Source organism: Oncorhynchus clarkii, chromosome 28 (genome assembly GCF_045791955.1).
Source record: "Oncorhynchus clarkii lewisi isolate Uvic-CL-2024 chromosome 28, UVic_Ocla_1.0, whole genome shotgun sequence".
Taxonomy (NCBI): domain Eukaryota; kingdom Metazoa; phylum Chordata; class Actinopteri; order Salmoniformes; family Salmonidae; genus Oncorhynchus; species Oncorhynchus clarkii.
In genome coordinates, this window is record NC_092174.1 from 4,611,200 (window position 1) to 4,634,936 (window position 23,737).

Genomic DNA, 23,737 nt, shown 5'->3' on the forward strand with positions numbered 1-23,737 from the left:
CTAACTTGTTCCTTGCCACCCACACTGAAACTAACTGCAACACTTTGTTGAGTGTTGCAGTCATTTTAGTCGCTGTAGTAGTGGAGTAGCATAGTGTTGAGTCATCGACATACATGGATACACTGGCTTTACTCTATAGACACACTGTCACGCCCTGGCCTTAGTATTCTGTGTTTCCTTTATTATTTTGGTTGGCCAGGGTGTGACATGGGTGGTTATGTGTTTGTCTTGTCTAGGGGTTTTGTAGATTGATGGGGTTGTGTTGAGTGTAGTATTCTAGGTAAGTCTATGGTTGCCTAGAGTGGTTCTCAATCAGAGGCAGGTGTTTATCGTTGTCTCTGATTGGGAACCATATTTAGGCAGCCATATTCTTTGGGTGTTTTGCGGGTGATTGTTTCCTGTCACTGTGTTTTGCACCAGTTAGGACTGTGTTTTGTTTTTTTCCACGGTTTCTTATTTTGTATATGTATATTGTTCACGTTATCATCTTTATTAAAGATGTTCAACCATAACCACGCTGCATTTTGGTCCTCCTCTCCTTCCCAGGAAGAAAACCCTAACACACACTGGCATGTCATTAGTAAAGATTACTTTTTTTCAAATGGGCCTAGACAGCTTCCCTGCGGAATTCCTGATTCTAGTTGGATTATGTTGGAGAGGCTTCCATTAAATAACACCATATGTGCTCTGTTAGACAGGTAACTCTTTATCCACAACATAGCAGGGGTGTAAATCCATAACACATACGCTTTTCCGGCAGCAGGCTATGATCGATAATGTCAAAAGCCACAATGTAGTCTAACAGTCCCCACAATCTTTTATCATCAATTTCTCTCAGACAATCAGTAATTTGTGGAAGTGCGGTGCTTGTTGAACGTCCTTCCCTATAAGCATGCTTAAAACTTCTTATGGCTAGGGGGTTCCACTAGCGGCACCCCTCGACAACATTCCGCTGAAAAGGCAGTGCCGGAAATTCAAAATTATTTTTTAGAAATATGTAACTTTCATACATTAACAAGTATCGTACACCAAATGAAAGATTAACAAGAAGTGTATCTACACATCGTGTCCGATTTCAAAAAGGCTTTACAGCGGAAGCACAACATATGATAATGTTAGGTCTGTGCCAAGTCACAAAAACACACACAGCCATTTTTCCAGACAAAGAGAGGAGTCACAAAAAGCAGAAATATAGATAAAATTAATCACTAACCTTTGATGATCTTCGTCAGATGACACTCATAGGACATCATGTTACACAATACATGAATGTTTTGTTTAATAAAGTGCATATTTATATCCAAAAATCTCAGTTTACATTGGCGCGTTACGTTCAGTAATGTTTTGCTTCTAAAATATCCGGTGATTTTGCAGAGAGCCACGTCAATTTACAGAAATACTCATAATAAACATTGATAAAAGCTACAACTGTTATTCACAGAATTAAAGATATTCTTCTCCTTAATGCAACCGCTGTGTCTGATTTCAAAATAACTTTACAGAAAAAGCAAACCATGCAATAATCTGAGTACGGCGCTCAGACAACAAATCAAGCAATACAGATATCCGCCATGTTGGAGTCAACAGAAGTCAGAAATAGCATTATAAATATTCACTTACCTTTGATCTTCATCTGAATGCACTCCCAGGAATCCCAGTTCCACAATTAATGTATGATTTGTTCGATAAAGTTCATCTTTATGTCCAAATACCTCCTTGTTGTTAGCTCGTTCAGCCCAGTAATCCAAATTCATGACGCACGAGCAGACGTACCGGAGAATTCCTGTCTTCAGAAATGCAATGGAACTCAAGCTTACTCTAACGTGAACGCGCGTCACGAGTTCATGGCACTCTGCCAGACCACTGACTCATTCAGCCCTCATTCCCCCCTCCTTCACAGTAGAAGCATCAAACAAGGTTCTAAAGACTGTTGACATCTACTGGAAGCCGTAGGAAGTGCAATTTGACCCCATAGACACTGTGTATTCGATAGGCCAAGAGTTGAAAAACTACAAACCTCAGATTTCCCACTTTTTGTTGGATTTTTCTCTGGTTTTTGCCTGCCATATGAGTTCTGTTATACTCACAGACATCATTCAAATAGTTTTAGAAACTTCAGAGTGTCTTCTGTCCATATCCATAATATGCATATATTAGCAACTGGGACTGAATAGCAAGCAGTTTACTCTGGGCACGCTTTTCATCCAAATGTGAAAATGCTGCCCCCTATCCCAAACAGGTTCAAGTTTGTTGTTAATTTGTTTTATTGTAAAATAGCATTGGAGCTGGTCAAACACAATTTTTCCCAAAAGTTTACTAAGCGTTGGGAACAGGCTGATTGGTCACCTATTTGAGCCAGTAAAGGGGCATTACTATTCTTAGGTAGCGTAATGACTTTTGCTTCCCTCCAAGCCTGGTGGAACACACTTTCTAGTAAGCTTAAATTGAAAATATGGCAAATAGGAGTGGCAATATCGTCCGCTATCATCCGCAGTAATTTTCCATCCAAGTTGTCAAACCATGGTGGCTTGTCATTGTTGATGGACAAGACATTTTTCACCTCCTCCAAACTCACTTTACAGAATTCAAAAATACAATGCTTGTCTTTCATAATTTGGTCAGATATACTTGGATGTGTTACATTCGTCGTATACATAATGAGCGGACCAAAGGCGCAGCGTGAGTAGAGTTACACATATTTATTAAAGTGAACCTTAAAAAAAAAAAGAATAAACGAATGTGCAGTTCGTAGCACACATAGCACTAAACCAAGACAAAACAATATCCCACAAACGCAGGTGGGAAAAGGACCACACTAAGTATGATCCCCAATTAGAGGCAACGATCATCAGCTGCCTCCAATTGGGAACCATACTCACACCAAAAATAGGAATTCAAGACTAAAACACCATAAAGTCACGCTCTGACCTATTGCACCATAGAGAACCCCAAGGGCTCTCTATGGTCAGGGCGTGACAGGATGTGTAGTGTCAGCATTTGTTGCTGGTATGCCTAATTTTGCCAATGAAAAAATCATTAAAGTAGTTGCCAATATCAGTTGGTTTTGTGATGAATGTACCATCTGATTCAATGAATGATGGAGCCGAGTTTGCCTTTTTCCCAAAATGTAATTTAAGGTGCTCCAAACCTTTTTACTATCATTCTGTATGTAATTTACCTTTGTTTCATAGTGTAGTTCTTTTTATTCAGTTTAGTCACATGATTTCACAATTTGCAACACGTTGTGCAGTCAAACTTATTTGCCATTCCTTTTGCCTCATCCCTGTCAAGCATAACATGTTTAAATTCCTCATCAATCCACTGGGATTTAACAGTTTTTACAGTCATTTTCTTAATAGGTGCATGCTTATTAGTAACTGGAATAAGCAATTTCATAAATGTGTCAAATTAAGTGTCTGTTTGCTCCTCATTACACACCACGGACCAACAGATTCTTTAAATCATAAAACATAGGAATCACTACAAAACCTCTTGCATGACCTCTTATACACTATATTATGCCCAGCCTTTGGAACTTTGGTTTCCTAGATATGGCTACTATATTGTAATCACTACATCCAGTAGATCTGGATACTGCTTTAAAGCACATTTCTGCAGCATTAGTAAATATGTGATCAATACATGTTGATGATTTCATTCATGTGCTGTTTGTAACTACCCTGGTAGGTTGACTCATAATCTGAACCAGGTTGCAGGCACTGGTTACAGTTTGAAGCTTTTTCTTGAGTGGGCGAGCTTGATGAAAGCCAGTCAATAATTAAATCACCCAGAAAATATAATATCACATACATTATCAAGCATTTCAAACATTATCAAGCATTTCTGTAGCCATATTACTTCAACAGTATTTAACATGAGATCCTCTCTAATCTTTACAGGAATGTGGCTCTGAATATAAACAGCAACACCTCCACCATTGGCATTTCTATATTTTCTGTAAATGTTGTAACCTTGTATTGCTACCACTGTATCACCAAAGGCATTATCTAACTGAGTTTCAGAGATAGTCAGAATATGAATGTCATCTGTTACTAGCAAATTATTGATTTCATGAACCTTGTTTCTAAGCTACATATGTTAACGTGGGCTATTTTGAGCACTTGTCTTCTGGGATGCTTACTTGTTTTATTGCTTTACTGGGAAGCTTATTATGTTATTTATGTTAGTGCAGGGTGAGCTGCATACAGTGGACTTCCTCCTAGGGCACACTGGATCAGTGCTAACAGTATAAATCTGGTTCATAGGCACATGATTACTGCATACAATAGCTGTAGGATAAGAGGCATTCAGAGCAGTTAGAGGGATATGAATTAGGTTACTTACATTGTATTTGCCAACGCCCCTGGTGTAATGTACATTTGTTGAAGCATTATGTCAACTCTGCGTGACAATGGTAGGGATTACCTGAGCTGGGCTTGGGTCATTGATAAGTCAGTCTCAACGCAGCCTTATAATGCTTTGAAAGGATCCAGGAACCCATATGATTTGGGTGGATCCCATCCCCTTTATAAAGGGAATTGTCTTTGCCTTTGTTTCTTAAAGGTATTGAAATTGTCAACAAAAGTTACACCCATTGAGCTGCAATAATCACGTAGCCAGTTGTGAAGAGAAAGAATCCTGCTAAAGCGATCAATACCACAATTCAGAGAAGGCACAGGAGCAGATATTTGTTAGTGTCTAGCAGAGAGTCAATCAACTCTTTAAAATCCAGTTTCAACTGCTCAGTGCTGCCCATCATAATGTCATTAAAACCCACATGGACTACGATACAATCAATTCCCATGTCCTGACGTAGTACATTCAGGAACAGCTTAGTAATGTAATTTACTCGAGCGCAGAATAAGTTGAGCCCGGCGCAGGCCTCCGACAGATGGAGAAGCCCACTCGATCCAGAGCAGGGACAGAAGGTTGCCGAAGTCGCCTTTGAAATTGTAGTAGTAGACATTGTGGCCCCACAGACACTGGCATCTCCAGCGAGGAGAGTGCAGGAAGATCAGGTTTCAGGACGGCATTGTTTGTATCCGCTCTGGGCCTCTCGTTGGGAGTGTAGACTGCTTTGCAAGAGGCAGATGTCTTCGGCTTCCTGGCTTGTAACATGTGACCATCTTTGATTGCCTTGCTCCTTTTACGGTGCGACTTCCATTCTGCTATCAGATGGGGGAGGTCCGGGCAACACTGGCGAACGTAAACGCCATCCTGCCACTGGCGTAGAAAATGTCACATTCCACTCCGCGTTTTCCCCAGTTTCTTACGTAGGCTGGCGACCAGCGTGATCAAAGAAGCCACCTCAAGCCTATAATCCTCGGCAAGTGCCGCATTGGAAGTCAGAATGATCCGGTTTGTCCCGAAACAAAGCGTAGTAGATACAGCTCTTACAGTGCTGGAACCGTTCATTTATTTCTCCAGACAGAGGGCTCCATTGCAAAACTCATCTGTTCCCAACTTTGTTAGTATGATGGCTAGCAGCTTAGCGTCTCCATCAAGCAGGCTTCAACCTGTCTGTCAAGCAGGCTTCAACAGGTCTAGAGCGGGATTCCGGCACAAGAAATAGCGACCCTAGCTGTTAAAAGCTAACCGTGTCGCGGAATACATGCAAAAACAAGTTTGTAGACGTTGTAATCAGCAATGTCATGGTCGTTATCCGGGATCGAGCCATTTAGACAAGTCTCCAAGAGAATGAAAATATCCGGGCTCATGTCATGCACTCAGATATCAAGAAGGTCGATCTTTGACAAACTTTGCACGTTGATATGCAACAGCTCAAGCCTCCTACACGATTTAAAACAGTGGGGGTATCCATATTTATGGCATTTAAAGTATTAGCACTGGATGAGCTTACCACAGTGGGCTTCCCAAATGGGCTAACAGTGGAATTGAACCTTATGGTCGCAAGATTATTACTGACAATACCTCTGGGAATATGGTTATCTTTTTTCAGTACGATGATATTCACTATTCACCTGTTTGATCACCTAAATTTAAATGACACGTGTCAAGAATTGTGCTGTTTAATGCAGCATAAATACAGCTTATATCAGTTGCAGAACAATTGGTGATTTAGCCAAAGTAAGGAAAGTGGGCTCGCTATTGTCTGAATTTCTTATCCTCTTTCTTACCTGACTGATGACTGAACTTGAAGCGAATGGTGGCGCACAGGAATAGCACACAGATCAAGAAAAAAAAGCAGTGGAACTGGCTTCGAGGTCCAGATTTGAAAATAATGGGTCAATAGTTGTTAATGAAATGGGATGCATACAGACACAGATGCATACACACATGGATGCACAGGTGAACACACACACATGCGCACCCACGTGCACACACACACACCTGGGACATTAATATGAGGGGATATTATTCCCTGGTCAAATTAACTAACTTTATAATGCATTGTGAGACAAATAAAGACAACTTAATTCACAATTGAACTTAACCATTGGAAAACAACACCTGCGGTAACATATCAGTTTGACAGCAAACAAAGAGGTCAGCATATTTACAGCACTGTACATATGGCATGGCAGAACTGATATCATGCCCCCATTAAACTGAAAGGGGAGACACAAGGGCGGAAAGGGGGAGAAGGTTAGGAGGAAGGTGAGGTGGAGAAGAATGAGGGCTCAACGGAGTAATCGAATACTTTGATGACATGCATCGTGTGCTTTGTTTCAGCTCCGATACCCAAACCTCCATAACATGTCCAGCTATGTCCAGCTATAGCAAGAGCTATAGATAGATATACAGAGAATTGTCAGATAATGCCAGTAAAAACTCATATACTGTATGTGACTTTTTTGTACTGTCTTATCAGCTTTGGCCTTTTATTTGCTTAGGATCAAGTAACAATTTTCCATACAGATGGAAAGGGGACGAGAGGCATACATTACATTCACCATTCACCAGACTTAGGTTCAAACCGTATTCAAAATCATTGCATTTGATTTGAATTACTATTTGAACCCGGGATGGACATTCACACACAAACAAATATCAATGCATACCTAACAAGATCTTTAAATATATCTTTAATATTTCTTGAATGACCCAAATATAATACAAACAACTTTGCATGCATTTAAAGTATACTGTGTCATGCATATTTTGAGCTATGGTAATTTCTATAAAACCCCTTTTCAGGACCCTGTCTTTCAAAGATCATTTGTAAAAATCCAAATGACTTCATAGATCTTCATTGTAAAGGGTTTAAAGACTGTTTCCCATGCTTGTTCAATGAACAATAAACAATTAATGAACATGCTGTTACGCGGAGTGGAACAGGGGAACCCAAGAGCAGACTCAGACGAGGAGACTGGCATGAAGTAACCAAGGTATTTTTTGAGACACAGGGGGGAGATGGAGTGCAGGTCAAGGGAAGCTCGGCCGGGTTTCTGGAAACCAGGTGCGGAGGCTGAGGCTGGAGCGAGAGGGGTTGAGACAGGGTAAGTAGGTCCGGAGGGGAATCCAAGGGAGTAGCAGAGTGGGGAATCGAGGACAGAGTAGCAGGATGACGAGACGTGGACTGGAGACAGGGACCAGTGTCAGAGCGAACTGTAGCGGAGAGGAAAACAGGAACAAACGGATAACAGGGTCTGAATAGTAACAACCAGAGAGAGGGAGGGAGTACTGGGGGAGTGGCGGCAGGTCAAGGAGACACAGGATGAGCATTAAGAGGGCGTTGCAGGAGCAGATGGGACACAGGTGCCTGTGGAACGGTCGTTAAGACACTAACAGCTTACAGACGGTAGGCAATTAAGGTCACAGTTATGAAAACTTAGGACATTAAAGAGGCCTTTCTACTGACTCTGAAAAACACCAAAAGAAAGATGCCCAGTGTCCCTGCTCATCTGCGTGAACGTGCCTTAGACATCCTGCAAGGAGGCATGATGACTGCAGATGAGGCCAGGGCAATAAATTGCAATGTCCGTAATGAGAGACGCCTAAGACAGCGCTACAGGGAGACAGGACGGACAGCTGATCGTCCTTGCAGTGGCAGACCACGTGTAACAACACCTGCCCAAGTTACACCAGGAACGCACAATCCCTCCATCAGTGCTCACACTGTCCGCAATAGGCTGAGAGAGGCTGGACTGAGGGCTTGTAGGCCTGTTGTAAGGCAGGTCCTCCCCAGATATCACCGGCAACAACGTTGCCTATTTTTGCTGAGTTTACTTAAATCCAAACTGGTTCTCTAGCAGATTAGTAAGAATGGCCCACCCCATGTTCAAGAATGTCATTTTCTCCTTTATTCAGATTTCAACCTCTCACTTTGAAAATGTGAAAATATCGCTATTTTTAAAACAAGTCTTTGAAAGTTGGTTGCAATTTCAGTTTATTCCACCAGAAAATAACATATTACAACAAATATTACGACATAATCTTTGTAAATTATTTTCATAAATAGGACTGGTGGAGTTGTCACACATGCAGCTAACAAAAATATATGTAAATGTCTGCTCTACTCAAAATTACAACCACCTAATTGCAGCATTAAGGCAAAAATGAAGAAGGCAAGTGGAAGGGGGAGAAAGTAAGGAACTTATCTGTCTTAAAGACCAAAATTGGTAAAGACAATTGTGATAAATAAAAATGTATACCAGTTTAATTTAAGGACCAAAATACTGACAGCTGTACCATTCAGATAGCAAAATAGTTGGGAAGAGATTCTCTATGTACCGATTCCATGGCACATGGTTTATGAACTGATACACAAAACAACGCTGTGTTCAAAACGTAGAAATGTTCCATTTAAAATTATTATACAAAATTCTTGCAACCAATAGAATGTTATATATGGGAGATACAACCATCCCAGCTCTGCAACATTTACCTGGAGCTAACTCTGCAAATAGCACTGCTGGGTGATTTAAAAAGCAATAGTCAATCGATGAATAATATGATAATAATCTTAGCAAAAGTTTTTATCTTTAATTTGTAGAATCTATGAGAATAGAAAGGTTCAGAACTTTTGTGAAACATCACAGCCCAGTTGAAAAATATATGGCAAATATAAAAAACTGGATGGTGTTCAGAGATAGATGGGAGAGGTTGAGAGGAGCTGTAGGATGGGACTAAAAACAAATAAAATATAACTATTGTAAACTACTCTGTGTCCGTAAACTGTATATAGTATGTATAAGCTGGAAGTAGAAGCCTATGAGTTGTTTTAATTTTTTAATGCTGATGAATTGCCTTGCACAAATAATCAAAATACTGGGAGGTGTTGGCAAGAGTCTATTGTCCTGCTAATAGCCCATAATGGCTATTAGCCTTTATGGGTCGGGAGTACGCTACAGTATTACAGTAAGAGCAAAATAATCCTAACATTTCCAATACCCTAATTGTAGTCTAACCAATACCCAAACGGAGACTTAGTGAAAATAAACATCTTGTTGATTTATCAAGACCAGTCCCCATGCTTGTCTCAGAGCAGTGCTGTCTTGACCTCTGAATGCTGTCTTTTCCCCCTTCCACTTGCCTCTTCCATTCATTTTGAAAGAGTATTTTCCAGTAAGCAACAATTTGTTTACCTTCGTTAGCCTACTTTGTTCCAATATTTCTGTCATTCAGTGATATTTATTCCCATAGTAATTTGTTATGGATCCATATGGAAAATGATATGCGCAAGAAACGGTTGTAAAATATTTCCTTTTAGAGACTATAATACATGGTGTCCAGGTCAGAATAACCACAACGTTTCTTTATTAAAGACTATCAGAAAGAATGTTGGTACTTATTTATTTTGATCCAAAGCCATGAATGAGTGAGTCACTCAGCTTTATGTAGGTGCCGATGCTATATAACTGCGCCATCAACTTAATAATTTAGCAGACACTTGCTTATATTCAGTCAATAAATATATTTTAAGAATATCCTGGAATATAATTGAATTTTTTTGTTTCGTAGTGTAACAACAGTTTTAGTAAGTAAGAATACTGATGAGTAGTAACAAAAAAATATGTGCTTTTCCGGGTGTGCACGTGCAGGACAGAGGAAAAGCAATTCTTACATGCTGACCACACCTTTATTTAAATAGGCAAGTCAATCAAATTCTTATTTTCAATGACGGCCTAGGAACAGTGGGTTAACTGCCTGTTCAGGGGCAGAATGAAAGATTTGTACCTTGTCAGCTCGGGGGTTTGAACTTGCAACCTTCCGGTTACTAGTACAACGCTCTAACCACTAGGCTACCCTGCTGCCCAGGGTCGCATGCGTCTGCGTTGCCAGGTGCTAAAATAGAAGTTGCTTCTATTTGTGGCGCAGAATGTGCAGCAAGTCCTGCCTCTCCCATCTCCTCATTGGCTTTTAGAAGCATTTGCCCACGTGCCATCTCCTCATTGGTTATACCCACGTGGGTGATTGAGGTCAGTGGTGGTAATACACCTTATGAAAGTTAGTTGCCAATCGTCATATAAAGTCCAAAGAAGAAAAAGCCTGGAAGGAGGAGAGATGACTAGAAACGATTCAGTTGACCGTTTTATGTGTGGATTAATTGTCAGAGTAGAGAAATAACAACTCAACGTTCATAACAAATTAGCTAGCAACAGCAAGCTAGCTAAATAGGACAAATTAGCTAGCAACTGCAAGCTAGCTAACTAAATTGCCATAAATGTTTAATGCTTTCCCGACCTGTCCCCAAATTAATATAATTGGTTCAGAGTTTGTTTTGATATTTCAACCTGCGTTTCGTGATCGCATTTGATGTGGGGGGACAAAATAAATTTGCACACGATGGCGCAAGCGGGTATGATGTTACACTATTGTTCTCAATTCAATCACCTTCATCCTCATCATTCAGTTAATTGAAATTACATTTTGAAGAGTCGTGCACAATTATCCATTTCTATTTGGTTTATGTCACCCATTCATTGTCAGAGACACAGTAACGCCTTGGGACCCAAAATCATAATAAGTGTTCTAACTCCCCCTTGCGCTGGGCTTCAGAAATGAAGCAGTGATGCATGGTACCGTACCAAACCACAAATTACCTCTAAATCCCGCAGCATAATCTCAAAACCTTTAGTCGAGCAACCATAAGAACGAATCGAGGCGGTCGGTCACATATTACCATACGTATTTATATATTCCTGCTACCAGTCCCTTTTCAGCCATGTTTACATGTATATCCTACTACCAGTCACGTTTTATGTATAAACCCACCTCAACCACTCCAGTAGCCCTGCACATTGAATAAGGTACTGGTACTGACCTGGACTGTATACAAACTTGCATTCTCGTGTTTCTTTAACTCTTATTGTAGTTATTGTTTGGCTTTTGTTTTTGCTTTCATTTTTTATTCTATTTCCTATTATTATCTACCGTATATTATTACTGCATTGTTCGGAAAGAGCTCTCAAGGTAAGTATTTCACTGTACCGTTTTACACCTGTTGTATCCTGTGCATGTGGAAACTTGTAGATAACAGATGTGTAGGATGTTTTTAAAGTTTTAGCCATTACCAAACTACTACTTCCAGCAAACAAATATCTTAGATTATGTGTGTGTGTATTAATCTCTCACCTCTACAGCAGCCTTTGCCCTTACAAACTCCTCCTCCTGGGAATGATGTCTGCCCAAGAGGTGACGGAGACTGGGCCGCACTTGTTGGGGTACTGGGTCCTGTAGGACACAGAAATGTGTACGTACACACACACACACACACACGCACACACACACAGAAATGCAAGATCAGCAAAAACGCCCTCACCTGTAACTGTGTGAGGGGTCACACATAATCCCAGAAGGCAATGGAGACACCAATATACAATTTAAAATAGCTTTCGATACATCCTCACACTTTGTGATGAAACTTGACCTGTATATGGTTATTTTAAGGGAAGATACCATAACTTCACATACTTTTCTATTAGTATACATGTTAATGGAGGTTCTGTAGACCTTTAGTGCTGATATGTGGTCCTCGTCATCATTGCTATTGACTTCAAATGAGTTTTTCACAGATGGATTTGTTTTAAACTCTGCTGACCTGGGGAGAAAGAAGGGTAAACATTTCTGGTATCGAAGGGAAATTATACTTCTACAATATACTCTAACACTACAGTTGTACAACAAAATAAAAAAATATGTTCACAACCATTATTCATATTTCTAGTAATATTTCATTTTTTATGTTTTGTTTCCTGTAACTTATAACACATAATTGATTGAACTCTATTTCTAACGTTGACGTTTAAAGTGGACAAGGTGGAAAGTATAGCCATGGTAGGCCGTCAATGTAAATAAGAATTTGTTCTTAACTGACTTGCCTAGCTAAATAAAAGGTTAAATAACAAATAAAGCATTTTAAATGCTTATAAACATTTCTTTACCATATTAATTCACTGGAGGAGTGGTGTGAGGTGCACTTCTTTTCGTATCGTCTCTTCCTGCTGTCATTCAGGGCACCTTCAGGGTGAAGATTCACTTCCTCCCATTTCTCCAAAGGAGAAGAGGAACTGACTGAGCAGAAGGAATAAAGGGTGTAGAACTGTTAGCAAAATGCTATCCACAAGATATAGGCAGAAACATAGAACTGTTAGCATAATGCTATCCACAAGATATAGACAGAAACATAGAAATGTTAGCATAATGCTATTCAACAACATGGACAAGAACATAGAACTGTTATCAAAATGCTATCCACAAGATATAGACAGAAACATAGAACTGTTAGCATAATGCTATCCAACAACATGGACAAGAACATAGAACTGTTTGCATAGTGCTATCCACAAAGTACTGTTAGCATAGTGCTATCCAACAATAGGAACATAACAGTGATGCAAATTTTCACACAAACCATACTAGAGCATATTCCAAGTAAATCACATATCTTGATGTTAAGTTCAAGATTTATAAATTACAATGGTTGGTGTGGATTTAGCTGTATGCGCAATTTACAATCAAATCTGTGTGTACGAAAGTTTTGAAAAATTGCCCCTAGGTCAGTCAGTGTCAGTAGCTAGGTTTACATTAATTTTCCCCCCAGTGGTGTGTTTCCCACCAAACAGACTTGTTGCGGATAAAAGTCAGTATGTGATGACATAGTGCACACAAAATGTAATTCTTTGCTTATGTTTTCCTGTACCAAATAAAGTTCAATGTGTTTCCCTCACATTTTTAACTCTACCGATAGTTTTGTCTCAAACTGTTGTGTTAAATAGCAAATGTGCCGATTCTAGTCTTGACACTTGCGCTCTAGCCAACAGCTCGCAGATACAGTGCAAGTAGGCTAGTCCCTGATGATGATTATTATGGATAAGAGCAAGAATATTTTTTATTTGTCAAGTGGCAGTCAAGCATCAATCATCATGTCACCAGAATAAGGCCTTCAATATTTATTAGAAAGGAGCATCAAGATCACTGTGCACTTTCACCACCCTGTGAAGTTCATTATAAATTATTTCATCTGTAGCCTAATAAACTACATGGTTTCCCAAGTCGTAGTAGGAGGACCACACACACCATATCATTGCGTGACTCAAAGTTTATTTCCATTTGATGGTTATTATATCAATATTTGCACAAAGGCGTTTCCAACTCCATTTCTCGCATAATTCATTTTACCAAAATAAAAAGATCCCACCACGTCGAATGAACAAATGATCTGTCAATATTTATACAATTTTACCGAAGCTACCTGTTTCCATCATAGCTTTCATGATTTTATTTTTTATACTGATTGACTTTAAAACTGTGGATGGAAACGTGGTTATAGAGACATCTAAATAAGACATTAGGCTAAGAACAGAGATTACAATCAATCAGCAGCAGCATTTAATCATGTCACAGCATAAATCAAATTACAGTACCATGATGATGTAGAAAATAGGATAGCTGTGTGGCTTGAGGCTTTGCACTGGTCAATTGACCAATTTATTACTTACTGGCAAACTGACATTTCCACATGAAAGGAATTTGTCAATCCAGTGAAACCTTAATCTGGCCTATTTTAAAGTAGCTCTGAGCAGTGATTTGGAACACAGGGATTTAAGCCAAAACAGTAATAGGAATGGAGTGAAGAGATTGTTATGCCTTTTGTATCCTTCTCATGAAAAGCACATTATTATTATTAAACACATTCAGTGCCTTCAGAAAGTATTTACACCCCTAGACTGTTTCCACATTTTGTTGTTACACAGTCTGAATTTAAAATTGAGCACATTAAAAATGAAAAGCTAAAATGCCTTGAGTCAATAAGTATCCAACCCCTTTGTTATGGCAAGCCTAAATAAGTTAAGGAGTAAACATTTGCTTAACAATTAACATAAGTTGCCTGGACAATAACAGAGTTTAACATGATTCTTAAACAAATACCTAATCTCTGTACCCCACACGTACAATTATCTGTAAGGTCCCTCAGTCAAACAGTAAATTTCAAACACAGATTCAACCACAAAGACCAGGGAGGTTTTCCAATGCCTCGCAAAGACATTGAATATCACTTTGGGCATGGTGAAGTTATTAATTACACTTTGGATGGTGTATCAATACTCCCAGTCACTACAAAGATACAGGCGTCTTTCCTAACTAAGTTGCCCTAGAGGAAGGAAACCATTCAAGGATTTCACCATGAGGCCAATGTATAGAGTTTAATGGCTGTGATAAGGAGAAAACACTGTTGTTACTCCACAGAGTGACAAGAAAGAAGCCTGTACATAATAAAATATTCCAAAACATGCATCCTGTTTGCAATAAGGCACTAAAGTAAAACTGCAAAAAATGTGGAAAGAAATTCACTTTATGTTCTGTTTACAAAGTGTTATGTTTGGGGAAAATCCAACACAACACATCACTGAGTACCACTCTTCATATTTTCAAGCATGGTGGTGGCTGAATCATGTTATGGGCATGCTTGTCATCAACAAAGACTAGGGAGTTTTTTTATGGTAAAAAGAAATAAACATATCAAAAATATTTCAAGAGCAGGCTTTTTCATCTTCGCAACATTGCACAAACCTGAAATACCTGAAAAAATGGTACAGAAAAGCTAATCAATGATTTGTCACTTTAAGATTAGACTACTGCAATGCTCTACTCTCTGGCTCCCCGGATAAGGCACTAAATAAACTTCAGCTAGTGTTAAATACAGCTACTAGAATTTTGACTAGAACCAATAAATGTGATTATTTACTCCAGTGCTAGCCTGGCTTCCTCTTAAAGCTAGGGCTGATTTCAAGGTTTTACTGCTAACCTGCAAAGCATTACATGGACTTACTCCTACTGTACCTATCTCACCAATTTGTTCCAGCCGTACATACCAACGCTACGTTCACAAGAAGCAGGCCTTCTAAGCAAACAACTGGATGCAGAGCTTTCTCCTAAAGAGCTCCGTTTTTGGTCGGCCAGTCCATGTGAAAGTCTTTACTCAAGACTCATCTCTTCTGACCCAGGGGTGTGAAGGTAAACAACAAGGCACTGGAGTGACGAACCACCCTTGCTGTCTCTGCCTAGCCGGCTCCCTTCTTTCCACTTGGATTCTCTGCCTCTGACCCTATTACGGTGGCTGAGTCACTGGCTTGCTTGCTCTCTCCCATCCTTCCTTTCCTCGGGAAAGTGCGGTGGGGAGATCTTCATGGGCTATACTCGGCCTTAGGACCATGCCTCAGGACGACTTGTGGCTGTCCCCATCCCCAGTCCACCTGTTCATGCTGCTGATCCAGTTTCTGCTGTTCTGCCTGCGGCTATGGAACCCTGTCCTGTTCACCGGTCATGCTACCTTGTCCCGGACCTGCTATCTCGAACCGCTCTTGCTCTCTTTTCTCTCCCTCTCTTCCCCCAGCACCTGCAGTCTTGACCTCTGAATGATAGGCTCTCCAACTGACAAATATTGTACAATTCTGTTGTGTAAATCTCTTAGAGCCTTTATTTTTTCTTAGGGGGAAAGAGATTAGAACCTTACCCAGAAATACTTACAGCTGTAATCGCTGCTAAAGGTGACTAACAGTTTTACATTAGAGTATTTTGTGTACAGTGAGGGGGAAAAGTATTTGATCCCCTGCTGATTTTGTATGTTTGCCCACTGACTAAGAAATTATGAGTCTATATTTTTAATGGTACGTTTATTTGAACAGTGAGAGACAGAATAAGAACAAAAAAATCCAGAAAAACGCACAACAAAAATTTTATAAATTGATTTGCATTTTAATGAGGGAAATAAGTATTTGACCCCCTCTCAATCAGAAAGATTTCTGGCTGCCAGGTGTCTTTTATACAGGTAACGAGCTGAGATTAGGAGCACGCTCTTAAAGGGAGTGCTCCTAATCTCAGTTTGTTACCTGTATAAAAGACACCTGTCCACACAAGCAATCAATCAATCAATCAGATTCCAAACTCTCCACCATGGCCAAGACCAAAGAGCTCTCCAAGGATGTCAGGGACAAGATTGTAGACCTACATAAGGCTGGAATGAGCTACAAGACCATCGCCAAGCAGCTTGGTGAGAAGGTGACAACAGTTGGTGCGATTATTCGCAAATGTAAGAAACACAAAAGAACTGTGAATCTCCATTGGCCTGGGGCTCCATGCAAGATCTCACCTCGTGGAGTTGCAATGATCCTAAGAACGGTGAGGAATCAGCTCAGAACTACACGGGAGGATCTTGTCAATGATCTCGAGGCAGCTGGGACCATAGTCACCAAGAAAACCATTGGTAACACACTACGCCGTGAAGGACTGAAATCCTGCAGCACCCGTAATGTCCCCCTGCTCAAGAAAGCACATATACATGCCCTTCTGAAGTTTGCCAATGAACATCTGAATGATTCAGAGGACAACTGGGTGAAAGTGTTGTGGTCAGATGAGACCAAAATGGAGCTCTTTTGCATCAACTCAACTTGCCGTGTTTGGAGGAGGAGGAATGCTGCCAATAACCCCAAGAACACCATCCCCCACCGTTGAACATGGAGGTGGAAACATTATGCTTTGAGGGTGTTTTTCTGCTAAGGGGACAGGACAACTTCACCGCATCAAAGGGACGATGGACGGGGCCATGTACCGTCAAATCTTGGGTGAGAACTTTCCCTCAGCCAGGGCATTGAAAATGGGTCGTGGATGGGTATTCCAGCATGACAATGACCCAAAACACACGGCCAAGGCAACAAAGGAGTGGCTCAAGAAGAAGCACATTAAGGTCCTGGAGTGGCCTAGCCAGTCTCCAGACCTTAATCCCATAGAAAATCTGTGGAGGGAGCTGAAGGTTCGAGTTGCCAAACATCAGCCTCAAAATGACTTGGAGAAGATCTGCAAAGAGGAGTGGGACAAAATCCCTCCTGAGATGTTTGCAAACCTGGTGGCTAACTACAAGAAATGTCTGACCTCTGATTGCCAACAAGGGTTTTGCCACCAAGTACTAAGTCATGTTTTGCAGAGGGGTCAAATACTTATTTCCCTCATTAAAATGCAAATCAATTTATAACATTTTTGACATGCATTTTTCTGGATGTTTTTTTGTTGTTATTCTGTCTCTCACTGTTCAAATAAACCTACCATTAAAATTATAGACGGATCATTTCTTTGTCAGTGGGCAAACGTACAAAATCAGCAGGGGATCAAATACTTTTTTCCCTCACTGTAGATCATTGACAAAAAATGACAATTAAATCCATTTTAATCCCACTTTGTAACAACAAAATGTTGAAAAATTCAAGGGGTGTGAATACTTTCTGAAGGCACTGTAAGTGTCCTCCCAATATGAATGTCTAATGATATTGCTGTAGGTACACAGTATGAAGACAACTGCATGTTGTAACACTCAAACCCACAACCCCTCAATCCAAACACACACATCTTGCAGTCAATACCTGACTCTAGGGAGACCCTCTCGGGGGCTCGTGTGGTGCGAGCACTCGATGAGCACTCCACCTCCACCTGGATGAGCTCTGTCTCATCTCGTCTATTCCCTCTCCGTGGGCTGTTTTTAGAATTTCCCTTACGGGGCCCCAAGGGGCTCGGACGCTCCCTGACGCTGACCTTCCTGCTACTGCGTTCACTGGGCTCGCTCAGGTCCACCAGGTCAAGGGCTGAGGATAGAACTGAGGAGACACACAAACAGAAGGTAATTTCTGTGTAGTCATAAATGTAGTTGTGTTACTGCTGAATTAACAACTTGGGTAACACTTTCTAGGAGAACATGTAATGCATACAAAAGAATTGTGAGACAACCTATTCTAATTATATCCATCCCCCTGACCCTATAACCCTTCCATGCTTGCAGATCTGAGTTGTCTGGATAAGTATAAGCAGACCGTGTAGTGGTAGGACTTCTACCATATTGTTTACTTCTTACAGATCTGCAAACATCAAAGGGTTAGAGCAGTGTTTCCCAAACCTATTTCTTGAGTATTCTCCTCCCACTTCCACTTAGTTGATCTATTCGGTAACACTTTATTTGGATATTCCATCTATAGATGCTCAACAAACCATCTGTAGACTATCAGCAGCATTTCAACTGCATATCAGTTACATATTGGTTTCCTTTCATTGTAAGCCGTATATGGACAGCAATCCGTGCTTTGGTTTAGTTTCCTTAGCGGCACTGTTTCCACATGCTAATGCTTTAGCCTTTATAGCACAAATACCATTCAAGGCATGGCACCGATACTAGCATTTTTCACGCATCAAGTTCAAATTATCTCAGTGACTTTGTTGAGCTTCACAATCGATTTTAGATACTTTCGTATGATTTGGACATGATGCGTGAAAGCCAATATCGTTCCAATGACTTGAATGTGATTTGAGCCACAAATGCTAAAACATTAGCATGTGGAAACAGTGTCAGAGAAACTAAACCGAGGCACGGATTGCTGTTATACCTTGTCCATAGACTGCTTACAGCAGAGGTATTCAAAGTCGGATTTGCAGTGGGGTCACCACTAGGAATTGCAAAAATTAAGAGTACAGTTTATTTTATGGGACAATATACATTGAGTGTACAAATTGAGACAATTGAAACATGGATTGTGTATGTGTGCCATTCAGAGGGTGGATGGGCAAGACAACAGATTTAAGTTCCTTTGAACAAGGTATGGTAGTAGGTGCCAGGCACACTGGTTTGTGTCAAGAACTCCAACGCTTGTTTTTTTACGCTCAACAGTTTCCTGTGTGTATCTAGAATGGACCACCAACAAAAGGACATCCAGCCAATGTCCAGCCAATTTGACACAACTGTGGGAAGCATTGGAGTCAACATGAGCCAGCATCCCTGTGGAACGCTTGACACCTTGTAGAGTTGACTCCAACTTGACACCCTGATGAACTGAGGCTGATCTGACGGGAAAAGGGGGAATGCAACTGAATATTAGTTTTCTTAATGTTTTATACACCGTGTAAAAACGTTACTGATAAAAAAAAATATATTACAAAAAATAAAATTTTATTGAGTAAATGCACATACTGGTTTTCCTAGAGAGATGAAAATGCAATAACTTAAGGTTATTTGTTGGCGTGAATTTCCGGTGAAAGAAATAGGTTCCCAGAAATTCTAGTGGAAAAAAAAAACGGGGTCCCTGCTGAAAAAGTTTGAATACCACTGGTTTACAGGGTAAGGAAGCCAACAGAATTGTGTAATTTGGGTGAACTATCCCTTTAACAGCACTCTAGTAACTATTTGTAGATACCCTTTGGGACTATCTAAATCAAGTGAAACACAAGTTGAGCTTAGTCTGTATAGCATAGACCTTCAACTATCTACTTCACATTCAAATATTTATCAACTGATGGGCATGTTGCAATTGTGCAATTACCAACATTACCATCTAGTAAACGCTCTGTAGACATGCATTGGGACTATGGAAATAAAGTGATTAAGTTAATATGCAATAATCAACCAACACATCCAGATGTGCAACTGATGTTGGGATGACTGAAATGACCTTTAGACACTGGAGCACCCAGGGAAATAAATCAAGAGGGAAGCCAAACAAACAACCACTAAGCTTAAACGTGTCTCTTTCCTGTTGGTGATGAAGAAACGCATCAGAAGCATGATGTTAAACTCAATGTTTTAATGAAAAAAAATCACAACATTGTCTATCAACATTTTTGGCCTAATTGCTAAAGGCTGCCAGTGCATGTTGGGCCATTGCTCGAGGAGAGTGAGTGAAAGAGAGAGACATTGCAGCACCAGGGAAGTTGAATTCAATTTGGGGAAAAACTCATGTACGTTTTTCTTTCTATCGAATGTAACAAAGTACAGTCTTCCTGCAACAAGGAAAACATGTTTTTCCTCATCTTAGTTGAAGGGGAAGTAGCTCCCCCTTTCTCTTCATCTCTGTGACCTTTACTTGAATATCACCCACCATGCATAACGTTGCCAGGGGTGTGTTCAGTTTGACAGAGTAGTGTGCAATGTATAATTAAAAGGAAACTGTACTGAACGACCAGTATAAGAACGGTGCGTTTATGGTGACCCATAGAGCGTTTGTGTATGTGCATGGTGTGTGCTGCACATGGGTGATGCACAAGTTTTGCGTTTCAAATGGTCAAAACCATCACAACCTCAGTTTTTCACATTCCTTATGTCCTTGAAAAGTCTACCAAGGACTCCATGTTTGTGTCTCCTGCCCCAACGTGTATCCACTCTATGAAGCAGAGCTTCCTCTTTAGGGACTTCTCTGACCGGTTTCCATGCCACACTTCCTTCTTGTAAATCTGCCACGCCCTCTCAATATTCTGAGTGTGCAGACCTGTAAGTGGGTCTACATAATTCTGACTGTGGTTGACCTGTAGTCCTCCTTTGAGAAACCTGCAAAGGCTCTCCACTTGTCACTGACTACCATAATCTAACGCTTCACATGCTTCTTGATGACAGCAACCAGGGTCTCCTTGTTCCTCCTCTTCACAAGCCGAGGGATTGTGAGACTGGAGTTGCACCGGATCGACAACATTTCCGAACACCCATGTCTTTGTCCTCCATGTATTTCCAAAGTGTCCTCTGGTGTACTGGAATTAAATAGTGTCAAAGTATTGTTAGTGAACAAGGAATCAACCTACACATTAAAGAGGCAATCTGCAGTTCAAAAGATAAAGTGAAACCCCACCATAGTTTTGGTAAAGATCTGAACAGCAGTTTTCAAATGAAAAAGTTAGTTGTTATCACTGGAGTGTTTTGTTTATTTAGACTTACCATGAGAGCCAAAAGTATTGGGACAATGACAAATGCTACAGTAATGTGGATGCTACCATGATTACAAATAATCCTGAATTGTGAATAATTATGAGTGAGAAAGTTACCCGCCCCCCAAAAAATGCTAACCTCCCATTTTTCGTGGATATCCAAGTGGTAGTTACAGTATAGTCCCATCGCTGCAACGAAGCGAAGGTCGAGACGCGGCCCTGAAGTTCGAAACACGGCCCTGCCAAGCCGCACTGCTTCTTGATACACTGCTTACTTAACCCGGAAGTCAGCCGCACCAATATTTCGGAGCAAACACTGTACATCTTGCGACCGAAGTCAGCGTGCATGCGCCCGGCCCGCCACAGGATGCTCTAGAGCGTGATGGGACAAGGACATCTCAGCCGCAAGACGCTGGGCCAATTGTGCGCTGCCTCATGTGCGGTCTCCCAGTCGCGGCTAGCTGCAACACAGCGTGGGATCGAACCCGGGTCTGTAGTGACGCCTCTTAGACTGCTGCGCCACATCAGGAGGCCCCTTTACTGTTCTTTATATATTCAGTTTCAATATGGTAACTATTGCGTTCATTGTCTGTGTATCAAGTTAAAAACCATAATTTCAAGTTTACCAAAGTTGAATATATTCAACTTCTCAGATGCGTTCAGTTCTTAATTTCAGTTCTCTAATTTCAGATTCAAAACCAGAGACAACATCTTGGTACTGTACCTTGCCAGCAAGAAATGGTAAAAAAGAAAAGAGAATCAAACACTATGTTAAGCAGGTTTCTGGTGATTTCTGAAGCCAATGTAGCACGTTGAATGTACAGTGCCTTGCGAAAGTATTCGGCCCCCTTGAACTTTGCGACCTTTTGCCACATTTCAGGCTTCAAACATAAGGATATAAAACTGTATTTTTTTGTGAAGAATCAACAACAAGTGGGACACAATCATGAAGTGGAACGACATTTATTGGATATTTCAAACTTTTTTAACAAATCAAAAACTGAAAAATTGGGCGTGCAAAATTATTCAGCCCCCTTAAGTTAATACTTTGTAGCGCCACCTTTTGCTGCGATTACAGCTGTAAGTCGCTTGGGGTATGTCTCTATCAGTTTTGCACATCGAGAGACTGACATTTTTTCCCATTCCTCCTTGCAAAACAGCTCAAGCTCAGTGAGGTTGGATGGAGAGCATTTGTGAACAGCAGTTTTCAGTTCTTTCCACAGATTCTCGATTGGATTCAGGTCTGGACTTTGACTTGGCCATTCTAACACCTGGATATGTTTATTTTTGAACCATTCCATTGTAGATTTTGCTTTATGTTTTGGATCATTGTCTTATCGGAAGACAAATCTCCGTCCCAGTCTCAGGTCTTTTGCAGACTCCATCAGGTTTTCTTCCAGAATGGTCCTGTATTTGGCTCCATCCATCTTCCCATCAATTTTAACCATCTTCCCTGTCCCTGCTGAAGAAAAGCAGGCCCAAACCATGATGCTGCCACCTCCATGTTTGACAGTGGGTATGGTGTGTTCAGGGTGATGAGCTGTGTTGATTTTACTGTGTTGATTTTACATGTTTGGTGTGTCTCCCAGGTGGCTTGTGGCAAACTTAAACAACACTTTTTATGGATATCTTTAAGAAATGGCTTTCTTCTTGCCACTCTTCCATAAAGGCCAGATTTGTGCAATATACTGATTGTTGTCCTATGGACAGAGTCTCCCACCTCAGCTGTAGATCTCTGCAGTTCATCCAGAGTGATCATGGGCCTCTTGGCTGCATCTCTGATCAGTCTTCTCCTTGTATGAGCTGAAAGTTTAGAGGGACGGCCAGGTCTTGGTAGATTTGCAGTGGTCTGATACTCCTTCCATTTCAATATTATCGCTTGCACAGTGCTCCTTGGGATGTTTAAAGCTTGGGAAATCTTTTTGTATCCAAATCCGGCTTTAAACTTTTTCACAACAGTATCTCGGACCTGCCTGGTGTGTTCCTTGTTCTTCATGATGCTCTCTGCGCTTTTAACGGACCTCTGAGACTTTCACAGTGCAGGTGCATTTATACGGAGACTTGATTACACACAGGTGGATTGTATTTATCATCATTAGTCATTTAGGTCAACATTGGATCATTCAGAGATCCTCACTGAACTTCTGGAGAGAGTTTGCTGCACTGAAAGTAAAGGGGCTGAATAATTTTGCACGCCCAATTTTTCAGTTTTTGATTTGTTAAAAAAGTTTGAAATATCCAATAAATGTCGTTCCACTTCATGATTGTGTCCCACTTGTTGTTGATTCTTCCCCAAAAAATACAGTTTTATATCTTTATGTTTGAAGCCTGAAATGTGGCAAAAGGTCGCAAAGTTCAAGGGGGCCGAATACTTTCGCAAGGCACTGTATGTTCTTTATATGAATTTGGCACTAGCATTTTAACTGTTTGGGCTATAAGCTAATATGACCCCCATTCTTGAAAGTGAAGTTTCTCTGGAACATGGTGCCTTCTGTTCCCCTCTATGGACACATTAGAAGGAGAGGGGGAAAAAAACAGCATTTTGGCCCGCATTACAATATAGTTAAATACCTTTTCTTGCTCTTGTGACTTACTGGGTGCGACC

General features: G+C 40.7%; 1 protein-coding gene across 2 annotated transcripts in view; it reads right to left on the reverse strand.

Moving 5' to 3' along the window:
• The window catches only part of LOC139387311 (peroxisomal biogenesis factor 5-like b), a 154,683-nt gene that overhangs the window by 41,382 nt on the left and 89,564 nt on the right, over positions 1-23,737 (reverse strand). Inside the window, exons 3-6 of one of the 2 annotated variants that reach the window (XM_071133435.1) lie at positions 17,820-18,038; positions 12,348-12,477; positions 11,878-12,004; positions 11,539-11,637 (exon numbers count right to left, since the gene is read on the reverse strand). In XM_071133435.1, coding sequence (XP_070989536.1) covers positions 11,539-11,637; positions 11,878-12,004; positions 12,348-12,477; positions 17,820-18,038 — 575 coding nt within the window. Of the gene's footprint in view, positions 1-11,538; positions 11,638-11,877; positions 12,005-12,347; positions 12,478-17,819; positions 18,051-23,737 lie in introns of both variants that reach the window. The other variant, XM_071133436.1, reaches the window with a different exon arrangement.